The 12,458-nt window shown below is 31.1% G+C and overlaps 2 protein-coding genes across 6 annotated transcripts; one reads left to right on the forward strand and one right to left on the reverse strand.

Annotated features, from left to right (window-relative positions):
* Window positions 1-491: 491 nt before the first annotated feature.
* On the reverse strand, window positions 492-1,130 carry LOC145957411 (uncharacterized). Its single transcript, XM_083073664.1, has one exon. It carries the CDS (start codon window positions 1,128-1,130, stop codon window positions 492-494), a length of 639 nt encoding a protein of 212 aa, XP_082929790.1.
* A 3,311-nt stretch (window positions 1,131-4,441) lies between these two features.
* LOC109816613 (telomere repeat-binding protein 5) lies at window positions 4,442-9,917 on the forward strand. Of its 5 annotated transcripts, none has more exons than XM_020381683.3 (12): window positions 4,442-4,702; window positions 5,385-5,469; window positions 6,000-6,167; window positions 6,268-6,545; window positions 6,705-7,051; window positions 7,234-7,404; window positions 7,519-7,581; window positions 7,668-7,747; window positions 8,070-8,308; window positions 8,631-8,948; window positions 9,033-9,096; window positions 9,456-9,917. In XM_020381683.3, exons 3-12 carry the CDS (start codon window positions 6,087-6,089, stop codon window positions 9,603-9,605), a joined length of 1,791 nt encoding a protein of 596 aa, XP_020237272.2. In that variant the 5' UTR covers window positions 4,442-4,702; window positions 5,385-5,469; window positions 6,000-6,086; the 3' UTR covers window positions 9,606-9,917. The 5 variants fall into 5 exon arrangements, with proteins under 5 accessions (XP_020237272.2, XP_082928836.1, XP_082928837.1 ...); XM_083072710.1 differs by having other exon boundaries at window positions 5,415-5,469; XM_083072709.1 differs by lacking the exon at window positions 4,442-4,702 and adding an exon at window positions 4,761-4,815.
* Window positions 9,918-12,458: the final 2,541 nt, after the last annotated feature.

Genomic DNA, 12,458 nt, shown 5'->3' on the forward strand with positions numbered 1-12,458 from the left:
TTTAAAGCTTAGGTGACCATACCTTTGATGCCAAAGGTAAGTGAGGTCAGAGGAAGTATGTAGACATTCTTCAACAGGAGCTGTTATGTTGGAGCTTTCATTGAAAAGGATAAACATACGATTGGCACTCATGCTTGTGTGAGCGATCAAGCCCTTGGATGGATGATAACTATTGCATATCCCATTTTTTATGAGAATGGTAAGGCCTTTTTCTTGCAGCTGCCCCATGCTCAACAAATTGTTTCGAAGCTCTGGAACATAATATACATCTTGAATGAGGAAGGTGGTGCCATTAAATACCAATCTAACACTACCTTTTCCGGCTACAGTCATTCGAGAGTTATTTCCACACTTAACAGAGTGCTTGTTTACTTCCACCATGTTTGAGAACATACCTTTGTCTCCACACATATGATTAGAACATCCTGAGTCCAAGAACCAATCATCATTTCTTTTTATGTTATCTTCTTCTGCAATTGCCATCAAAAGAGCTATTCTTCTTCATTCAATTCTACATAGTTTGCCTCTTTGTTCCACTGGGGACATTCATATTGAAAATGTCCCAAGTTGTGGCATTTAAAGCACTCCACCGTGGCCTTTGTGAAAGATTGCCTCCCTCTTCCACGTCCCTTACCACGGTATGCTCCTCTTCCTCTTCCACGTCCTCTACTGCTTTCTACCTTGAGTACGTGTTCATCATCTTGGCCGACTCCTTTAAACTTTTGTTCATGGACCACCAGAGAGCTTTGAAGTTCATCAATGGACATTGCTTCTGTGTCCTTGGACTCCTCGATTGAAACCACCACATAGGTGAATCTCTCTGTTAATGTTCGAAGTATTTTCTCCACCACCTTGGAGTCAGGCATATCCTCTCCATTGCTCCTCATTTTGTTTGCCACTGCCATTACTCTAGCAAAATACTCAGTAATGGTTTCTGCATCTTTCATTTCAAGCACCTCGAACTCTCTTCTCAAAGCATTCAACATTGACTTCTTCACACGATCATTGCCTCCGAATTTTCTTTTTAGAGAATCCCAAACAATCTTGGATGTGCGCCTGTCCAAGACTTGTTCGAAGATTGATCTATCAGTGGCCCTAAAAAGATAATGTTTGACTTTGTGATCCTTCATTCTGGTGTTTCCAACTCTGCATCAGTCAACTCAATCCCTTCACTAGGCTCCTCGACACCATTTTCAACCAAGCTCCACAGACCCTTGGCACGAAGGAGATTCTCCATCAATTCACTCCAATGATCATAGTGAAGACCATCGAAGTGGGGAATTTTTGTTGACAATTTTTCGTCACTCATTTTCGTGCGTCTATTTTTGCTAAGCTGCGGCTTAGGTATATGTATCAGGCCTAGTGGGGGCTCTGATACCAGTTTGTAGAGAATGAAAGTAATCAAATATATGGACTCGTGCAACCTGCCTTTATTGAATTCAAAGAGGCTATTATATAGCCTTTACAACCCTTAACGGAATGCATAAAAATTGCTCACGTATAATTACATGATTAAACTAAAATGAATAATTGAAAAGTAACGGTGCCTAAAAACAAGAAATTATTTACAACAAATAAAAAATCTGATTCCTAATTTCTAGCAACCAACTATAGCAGTAAAGTCCAACAGCAAAGACCTTTTCACGAATCCTGCCTTGTGTATGCAGCCGCGTTAAATCTTGGGGCCAACTATCCCACCCTTTGAGGTGCCTCCAACGTAGCCAGGAGATTAGTCAATGCTATCGGCGGTGGATAGAATGAACCAAAAATATAAAATAGTTTTAAATTTTATAAATTTATATATTTATTCATTTTGTTAAGAACTTTTAATTTAATAGTTCAATCATAAAAAGTCAATGTAAATTATGAATTATTGAATGAAGTAATTTTACAAAAATTTAATGTTGAAATAAGTAAATTTCTTTTATATATATATATATTAAAAAAATTAATTTAATAGTTGAATTGTTGAAATTTTATAGGTAATTTTAAAAAAAATAATTTTAACAAAAGAATTCGATAAGCAGGATAACCTCGATATATAACACATTTTTTAGAATAAGTCTTTTAAATAAGTCTATAAATATTTTTAAAATTTTAAAACCATATAATATTTCATTAAATAGATTTAAATTAATATATAAAATAACCTTACGATTATCTGTTATTTTGAATCAATGAAATAAAATATAAAATAATTTTTAAATATTTTAAAAATTTGTAAACTTAATTTATGCATTAAGAATTTTTAATTTAACAGCTGAATTATTAAAATTTGATATAAAACATAAGTTAAGTGGAATAAGTATACTAAGACTTACTTTTAAAATAAATGGATCTCTCTTCTCTCTCTCTCTCTCTCTCTCTCTATATATATATATATATATATATATATATATAAGAATAACTTTACCATATGAAAATAAAAGATAAATATTAAATATTAAATCACATTATAAGTTCTAAAATTTAAAATACAATTTATATATGTAATTTCTTTTAAATGTCACGTGAATTTAAATTTTGACTATATCAATATGACCATATAGTTCAAATTATCTAAGTTATGTGCGTATAAAAAAGAGTGCATCTTCACTATTATAAATTATAGTACTAATTCTTACAGTATTAATGATTTTTTATTAATACCACTAATAAGTTATTATTACATGTTATCTATGATTTGCATGTAAAATTTGATTAAAGCTGAATAATTACTAATATATAATCAATTGACTTCATACTTTTATATATAGAGAGAGAGCTCCACAAGTGAATATCAGAAGATCTTTAAGTAAACTTATGTATCTTTTTTATATCAATTGCTTGTTGCTTTATTTACTATTAAATTATTTAGTTGAAAATTCTCCAGTGTATATTTTTTTATTCATTAAAAAGTAATAGATTTTGACAAAAGAAAAGTAGAGGGAGAAGAAGAGGTTGACAGAGGAAAGAAAGAAGAATGGATGAAAGTGTACTTAGGCAAGGAAAGTGGAGCACCAATGTTTTTGGTGGAAGCAAGCCACAAATGAGGGAAATTATTTGGCAATTAGAATTAAGAAGGTGTCAACTTAACAATGAAACATGAAAAGGAGACACATTCTCTTTTGGTTTTCTAGTGACAAATTAATTAACTGTTTGTTACATAGCATTAGGTTGAGACTGGTCACTCTCCGAGTGTTACTCTTGTGATCTTCTTCCCTTCACTCACTTTCCTCTTCTCATGTAACACCACTCATTGCTTTATCACTCTTTCTCTTTCTAACTTGTGTCTTAGATCTTTTTCTTTTTATCCACAACTAATTTTTAAATAAATATTTTGGACTTTTTAATGCCTATTTAATGAAAGAAAATATTTGGACTTTTTAATGCCTATTTAATAAATATTTTTAAAATAAATAAATCTCTCTTATTTCACTTTGAAATGAAAGAATATCGACTTATCCTTTTAAAAATATGAAAGATTACGTAAATGATGGAAACATAAACTTTTAGATAGTTGATAAATTAATCAAATGTGAAAGATGTTCATAAGATATAAAGTTTCTTACTAAAATATAAGTATTTCTTAATTATATTATTTTCATCATATAATAGTTTTACCTTAAAATCTTGTCTATATTTTGTGTTTAACCGTGCTTCAAATATAATTAGTTTAGAAAAATATATTTTTTAAATAAAAAAAATAAGTTCATAATGAGAACATGAAATAAAGAAAGAAAAATATTTATTTTTTAATTTTTACGGGGTTTAATTTTGTCTCTCTTTCTTATATCAATGATAGAATAATCAAAACGTTATATTGTATTACTTGGGGTTGTTCCATTGCAACTATATGAAGACATTAATAGCAACAAATTACCAAAATTGTTTCATTGCTAATGAAATACAACAATTATTTGCCTTTTCTTTTTAATGTAAACATCACTTCTTTGAGCCATTACTATTTGGGAATGTAGTTTAACTTTTGCAATGTTCATATTGCAACGTTAAAAGAATGTGTAATTTTTATGCATTATGTCATTATAATTTATTTTTTACACTTTTAACCAATAAAAACACGGTAAGTATAACTTTTAAGAAAAAAAATATCATACCAATTAACAAATGTACCATACATATATTACAATGCCAATATATAAATTATTTACTTATATATATATATGCCTTTTTTCTTAACATTATGCACTTAAGTCCTCATTATAATACACGTTGGTTAAAGTGTTATTAACAAAAAAAAAGTTTATTGTCTTCATTGCCAATGAAAAATAAAAAATAAAGAATTAATCACATTTATATAAAGTGACGAGTTTGAAAAAATTGGGGACTAGTTAACAAATTCAGACAAGAAGTGGTTTGTGTTTTGAAACTCATTCAATCATTTTGTGTTATGTGAATGAGATAAGATGAAACCCAAATAAGTGGAGAGTCTTCCACGTGGGAAGCAAAGAAGTGACTTGGAGAGAGGAGTGAGTGGATCACCCCAAACGAAGGAACCGATCCATCCAAGTGGTTTTGTTGACACAACCTTCTATAGCCAGTAATCTGACATGATGTTACCGGCTAGTCCCTTCATAGGATATGAATGGTCAAACTTTTGCAAATAGCTAGTTGGGGTTGTGAGGAGGGGTTTAAGAACAAACTCAAGGTTGGATGGTTTTCAAGGGGTTTTTGTTGATCAGACAATAGCCCAAGTCTCTAGGTGAGAATTATATATTGCCTTTCATGCACAATTCCTTACACAACCCAAAAAGTTTTCATTGTTTGGTGAAAGGATATTTCAACACAAAAAAAGAAAAAGGTTTTCGTTTTTGGGTATTGTATACTATTGTTCATTACTCTTTCAATGAAGCCAATTTCATCATGTGTGATGTCATTTTTCCTTCATTAGTATGATAATTTGCATTGCACATCTCTCTTCTCCTCCAATCTTTTCTAGGTTCACTATGGTTCCTTTTCTAGTACTTGATTCATTTCATTTATGTATATCCCACTTTTATTGATTTGTCTTTCTATATTTTCTTTATAATTTGATCTCTCTCCTTCTCTCGCATACGTGCATCATGTTAATAAATTTATTAACTTGCTAGGTGTTAGTCTCCTTAAAATGGTTACAAGGGGTCTTAAGATTCTTTTGTCCAACTTCTTATATAAATTGATCATATATGATATTATTCTTTTTCTGGTGATGTCTAATATTTTATTTGCTTATTGTTGGTGTTATCTTTAATTGTGTTCAATAAGAATGTGTTTGGGTAATTATAATCATCATGTTGCAATGTTGACTTATGTTTTAGTATTTGAATAATAATCAACAAGGATGTGTTTGTTTGTTTTTTCCCTCTTGTTTTTTTTTTCTATTTATTTTTTTCTCCTTTTTGAAGGGTATTTGTTATGCTTGATTTTCAAACCAGAAAAAAATGACTACAATAAGAGTCGAAAGGGTGTTCTTCTAATATCCACTCAAGCGTAAGTGTTTCAATGTCGTTTTTATATTGATATTTTATAATTTTTGAATATTATATTATCCGGGATCTTCATGATTCCTATGGTTGCTAATGTGACTATCATACAAACAATTCTAAAAGAGTTTTTTTTATCATGAATGCGATGTTATAATATTATTCATTCATTTTTGTGTAGTTATTGGTACTTTTTTTTTCCTGTATTTAATGTCCCTTTAACAGTTCATTTTCTGGTTTCATTTTAATTTCATTTCTCTTAGTTATTTTGTAAAAGTGTTTTATGAATTTTACCAATCGCGGAGAAGTTCATGCTTGTTGACTTTCTTAACTAAGCATGCTTATTGTACATAGTTATTAAATTGTTTTTTTTTTTCTTTGCCTTTGCATCAAAAACATGTTTATGACTAAATGAATTAAACCCTTAAACACATTTTTCACAAGCAAGTTGGTACAATGATATCTCTTTTAAAACTCAGCAATATACTATATGATATTATAATTATTGACTGAAACTTGATTATGTTATTGTTGTAGGTTCTGATCTTGGGTGTTTGCAAATATCAAGGAGTCCAGTTGCATTTTATCTAATGACTTTTTCTTATAGGAGTGATTATCTAAGACATGGTGTTGCAAAAGAGGTTAAACTATGGTTTTAATGGCTATCAAGTGCCTGTCATTCCAAGAGCTTCAAGGTCAGCTAGGGTAAGCAAATGATTATTTCTTCCCTTTTTCCCAACATTTCCTAATGACTTCTACTATGTGTAGAATTTCAACATCTTGATAATTCTATCAAATGGTTTAGGGGAGGGGCACAATCAAGAAGAAACCTGGTAGCAGCCAAATACAAGCCTTTGAAATCTTGGCTAGTGTAGCTGGCAATTTCTTACAAGAGAATGGGAATTCTAGTTATGACAATGTTGCACCTACGAAAGATCCTCATGTTTTTGCTAATAATAACATAAAGGACAAAAATAAGGATAAAGAGGAATCATTTAAGGGAGACTTGTTTGAGCATGGAAGTTGCAGTGAAATTACCTCTACTTGTATCCCTAGCATGCAAGGGAAACATGACAACCATAGGTAAAATTTGAATGACTATATGCATGACATTGAAAAATTTTAATTCATTGATCAACTTATATTGACCAAATAATATGATAAGGTTTTTTTTTGTGATTGATAATCATCTTGATGGCTTTGTAAACTTGAAATGACTCACCTCTATGGTTCTCTGACCAGAGTCATGGGTGATTCATCTTTTTTTGGAAATCATCTTGAAGGCCAAGGACAAAATGTCCTTGAGAGGGAAGATGAAAAGGTAAAAGGGAGAAGTGTGAGTGGGTTAATAGAACTTGACCAAAAAGTATCTACAGATCCCATTTCAGAAAATAATGTGGAGAAAAAGCCTTTATTAAATGGTCGTAGGCTTCTTGATTCTTTTCCTAATGGTTCCACTGCTAGGAAGTTAGTTAATAGAGATGATGACGAAAACTTTGTAAGATGCACTCAACTAAAGTCCAAGAATAAGATATCTGTCACACAACCAGATACGCCTAAATTGAAGGATGCAATTCCTTTTATGAGTGGTATGTTACTTTACTTGCAATTGATTTTAATTTTAGATTAACTTTCACAATCAATTTTTAGAGTTTCGAATTATGAAACAAGAAATCTCCATTGATACATATATTCATGATTGTTAATCAATTTCCAAAAATGTTCACATTTTGTATAAGTATTGATAGTTCCAAAAAATTTGTCATTGCAGATAAGAATTGTCATAGTAGGGACAATTCTGAGCTTGAAAATTTACAAAAGATGTATCCATTTAAGAAGAGAAAGTTCTTCAACCAAACATCATCTTCTACATCTGATAGGGGGTCCCAATGTCAAGGCATGTATGATTCTTCTGATACCAAGGTTAATGGCATGAACCATGGTATGAGTGCAATAATGCTTGGTTTCCTAATTTTTTTTTTTTTTTTTGTCCTTCATGTTCCCTTTTAGGCTTGAATTTAATACTGGTTTGAATAATTAAATTTATTATGTGCAGTAAATGAAGAATCATCCTCGGTATTTGGTCATCAGGTGCATTCTGGGTCTAGGGGTCGTAATGGTGAGATAATTAACAACATTTAATTATGATTTAGATAACATATTGTTATATAAAGTTTTGACACAATTTTTATTTGCACTTTGCAGTGAAGCTTAGCATTAAATCCTTCAAAGTTCCGGAGCTTTTTATTGATATGCCTGAAACTGCAACTATTGGTTCGCTTAAAGTAAGTAATTATCTTTATCTGAGAGAGATGCATTAATGACATGATTTGAGCACAATATTTTGTAATTTAGTCGAAATCATCATGTGTGAATGAAAGTAATAGAGGCAAACCATAGAAAAAATTGAGACATTAGGATAAATTTATGGGCCTAATTTGGGCCTTAAATCTAATAATTACTTTTAATATGTCCTCGTGTCTCCATACCAAAATTTAAATAGATTTAAAATGAACTATTATAAAATAAGTATAATCACTTTAGTAAATTATTCATGCTCACTATGTTTATTATTATTATTGTTATTATCATCATTATTATTTGTAGAGGACAGTTATGGAGGCTGTGACAACAATACTTGGAGATGAACTACGTGTGGGCATCTTTTTCCAAGGAAAGAAAGTCCGAGATGATAACAAAACTTTGATCCAAACTGGGATTTCTCAAGATGACAAACGTCATAGATTGGGATTCATGTTGGAGCCAAGACATACTCCAACTTCTCCATCTTCATACAATGATGACTCTTGTTTTCTAACCACTAGTTCACAACAAAAATTATCCAGGTAACCTTTCAACCAAACATTTTTGCATTAACTTATGGAAGGTAACCCTTGTTTCCAATCATTATTGCTACTATTAAAATTTATTGAAAACTACAAAATTAAGAGACTCATTAAATAAATAATGGGACATTGAGATGCACAGAAGTTTGTTTTTTCCAACTAATTTCATCTAATAGCAAAAACTATGATCAGAAGAATGTGTTACTGACATTTTTCTTAACTTATTTTTATGTGATATCTATCTTTCTTGGCCCTTTCATCCATGGAATTACTTTTGAGAATCCTATCAGAAGTTACTAATTTCATGATCTTCATTAAATAGGCAATCAACATCTTTAATGTCACAACAAGGAACATACAATGTATCCCAAGAACGTTCTATGATCAAAATTGAAAATTGTGTTGAGGGTGATCTTAATTTGATCTCCTCTGTAGAAGAAAATACATTAGCTAATAATAACATGTCAAAGTGTCGTGCTCTAGTGGCGGTTCCTGCCATTAACATGGAGGCATTAGCTGTGGTTCCGTTTCGACGCAAATCTGGGAATCCTGACTTTGCACAACGCCGAATTAGAAGGCCATTCTCTGTTCTAGAAGTAGAAGCATTGGTTCAAGCAGTTGAAAAACTTGGAACTGGAAGGTTTGTTAATGGGATTTTGTCTTTGATGCTTTGGTTAATGTGTAATACTAAATATTGTAGTATTGAATTACTTATTGGTTGTAGGTGGCGTGATGTCAAGCAACGTGCCTTTGACAATGCAAAACATCGAACTTATGTTGATTTGAAGGTGAGCAATTCATGCAATGCACTATGCATTCTTGGGTTGAGACCTCCCAAAGGAACAAAAATATCATAATTTGTATGACAATCCCATTCACAAAACTTATCTTGTTGGTATAACAATCTTTTCTCCTTGTCATTGCTTTAGTAAAAGCTAGGTTGTTTTAAAAAAAATAGTGGAAAAACTAGCATATAACATTGGGTAGTAGATAGTTCTTTTTGAAATTTGCTAATTTTTCAATCAAATTTTTATTATGTTTCTTCTTGTTAGAGAACTTCTTGAAGTGCTAGAATTGTCCCCCTCACACACAAAATATGCAATATTTGCATTTTAATAACTCTTGAGTGACTATGAGAATAATACAGGATAAATGGAAGACATTAGTGCACACTGCTAGAATCTCCCCTCAGCAAAGGAGGGGAGAACCTGTTCCTCAAGAGCTTCTGGATAGGGTCTTAGCTGCTCATGCCTATTGGTCTCAACAACAATGTAAACATCAACTTAAACCACTGTGAGGCGATTTCAATTATTGAAGGATGCAAAAAAAAAAAAAAACAAGTACATTGCTATTAAGTACAGTTTCTAGAGTAAAATAGTGTAGTTATGATAAAAGTTGATAGTATAAACATTTACATAATATACTCAAGCAAATGTGTTCCCTAAGCCTAATAATGGTTTGGTTAGTTGTAAATGATTTGTTTGACCTAAAGGGGATATGGTGTCACTTGTACCATCCTTTTTGGTTGATTGTTGGTATGCTATCAAATGCAAACTAGAATAATGAATAATGTATAGAAGTTAAATCTCTTAGAATTTATTTTTGGTTATCTTCATTGTTACAAGCTATTACAATGACATCAAGACATATACATTAGTTGTTAAAATAGATATCTTTTCCATACAAATAAATGTGATACTTTCTCAAACACCATTGTTATATTGATACTTTCCTTTGACAAAATATGATGATTTGGTTTATTGTAATTGACAATATCATTAAGTCATTAAGATGTATTTATGTTAAATTTTTATTTATTTCTAATAAATTTGATTAGAATTTTTTTTGAAGTTATATATTTTAATTCTTATATGTAATTATGTTTTGTATATTTCAACAATAATATGATAAAAAAAAATTACATCTTAGGTAACATTTTATATTTCAAGTTCTTATTTATTATTTTTAAATATATTTATTTATTTTTAAATTAAAATTTTGATATTGAATCGCAAATATTAAAATTATGATAAAATCTTATTAAATATTAATACAATGATATTAAATTATGAAATTCAAGTGACAAGTCTAAATAATTTGTTCAGACCCAAATTATGGTGTTAAAGTTGTGTTGTGAGAAATTAATTCTTCATTTTTTCATCAGTATCATACTAATCGGCTCATCATATTAAATTGTTTCAATCAAGAATAATAAATATCCTATTATGACATCTAAACATAAATAATTGTAAATGTTAAATTTAAATTAAACGTAAAATTTGATATTTTATTTTGTTCTACCACGAGTACTTTTAAATTTGTAACAATTCAGTAAGTCTTATACGGGCACAACTAACACCACAACAACACAAAATGTAGTAGAAAAACTTAACTCATTTAGCCTAGGTTTTCATGCAACAAAAACCTGAATATCATGCATGTACAATATTTGTACCTCAAAATCTCAATGATCGACTGAAATAAAAGAGCAATACAGTAGTTTCTAGTCATCAAAGCAATAAAATAAAATTCCCCTATGGATTATAGTCCTAGATTATATATACCACATACATACAACCAACAAAACCACTAAACAACTAAGTCAGTCCTAAACAACACAAAATAAAGTCTTGAGACTAGTTGTCTCAAACTTTCGTCATCCATCAGATGGTCAACAAAAAAAGCTCCAAGTTGACCCATCACCCTCTTGGTAAACCTGGTTTGCTTCCATGTCAAAACATGATGATCATCATAGGCACATAGCAAACAACAAGGTAAGTTTGATAAAACAACATATATAATAACATGGAAGTGCATATAAATATAATCGCAATGTACAGCTCCAAGCCTTATCACAATGTTCATTATGCCATCATATAATTCCTACCATAAGGATCAATGCACAACCACATCACAATACAACATCATATGCACAACTAAAATCAATTAGCCTTAATGTTCACAACATCAACAGCAATTTGACAATCGAGATCTATGAATAACCATATCATTATACAACACTGTATACCACAAATTGCATACATCACAACACCATACACCATGCTTACTTGCACCATGCATCATCATGCACCAATAGTGGAGGTCTCCTATATGCATGATCAACTTGAATCAACCCTACTAGATAGTAATAGTCTTAGTCACTCAGGTATCATCAACATAGACCTAAAAGATCAAGTATTACTGTGAGGATAGAACAATTGGGTACAAGCCTTACCACAACATTGGTATGCAAAAATTGAGCCCCTTATGGAATCAGCTCATTGCCTAATCCCAAGATACCACACATCCTTCTAGCACAAGGCCAGGGACTCAAGTTGCACCCTAGGTAACCACCCTGGACTTACATACTAACTCCACGTCTAGATTCATATAATCTAGACATAACTTTTCAACTAGTTTAAATTGACTCACTTTATATACAACATTGTTTAAAGAAGAACTATATTTTTAGAAAAACACATCTCCATCCAAGACAACAAAGCACTAGGCTTCTTGAGATCAATCATTAGAATCATTAGCAACTGGACCTTTGCTCACTAAAAAGATCATAACTTGAGTTTTAAACCTTCTTTTTGGGTGATTCAAAGTCATTTTAAAGGTAACATATAGGGCTACAACTTTCATGTAGATCACAAAGCCTAATTTGATAATTTTTTATTCGTTGAGTGAGTTGAGCATTACGTGGCTTCTCACTGAGTGACCAAAACTCACTACTAAGCAAAAATATGAAAATTGAGTTTGTGTTTTTCATCAATGCATGAACATTGAGTGGCCATACACTTCTTGCTGAGTGAGAACACAATGTTCCTCCATGGAAATCACATTCTCTCAACAAAACCAACTGACCACATAAAAAATAACACATATATCTCATAATTCTTCTTCTCCACACCTCATACAACTCAAAATTCCTCAAAAACATCACATGCAACAACTAACAAACTCAAAATCATCAACCTATCTTCAACCTCTAAAAATCCCAAAGCCCAACAACATGAAATTAATCCATTCTCAACATAAGTGCTGCCAATGGGCAAACTTTACGATTAAATCAACATAATACAAACTAAGAATTTAATTAACAAGCTTTTCTTACGTCTATTGCTTCAAAATTTGAGAAACTCAAGAG

Source organism: Cajanus cajan, chromosome 4 (genome assembly GCF_000230855.2).
Source record: "Cajanus cajan strain Asha chromosome 4, NIPB_CcT2T_4, whole genome shotgun sequence".
Classification (NCBI taxonomy): domain Eukaryota; kingdom Viridiplantae; phylum Streptophyta; class Magnoliopsida; order Fabales; family Fabaceae; genus Cajanus; species Cajanus cajan.

Excerpts from the sequence above, each read along its gene's own strand:
- LOC145957411 (XM_083073664.1), bottom strand. The coding sequence starts at position 1,130 with ATGAAGGATCACAAAGTCAAACATTATCTTTTTAGGGCCACTGATAGA.
- LOC109816613 (XM_020381683.3), top strand. The coding sequence starts at position 6,087 with ATGGTGTTGCAAAAGAGGTTAAACTATGGTTTTAATGGCTATCAAGTG. Across the intron at positions 7,052-7,233 it reads TGCAATTCCTTTTATGAGTG|ATAAGAATTGTCATAGTAGG; the intron begins GTATGTTACTTT and ends TTGTCATTGCAG. Across the intron at positions 7,582-7,667 it reads TGGGTCTAGGGGTCGTAATG|TGAAGCTTAGCATTAAATCC; the intron begins GTGAGATAATTA and ends TGCACTTTGCAG.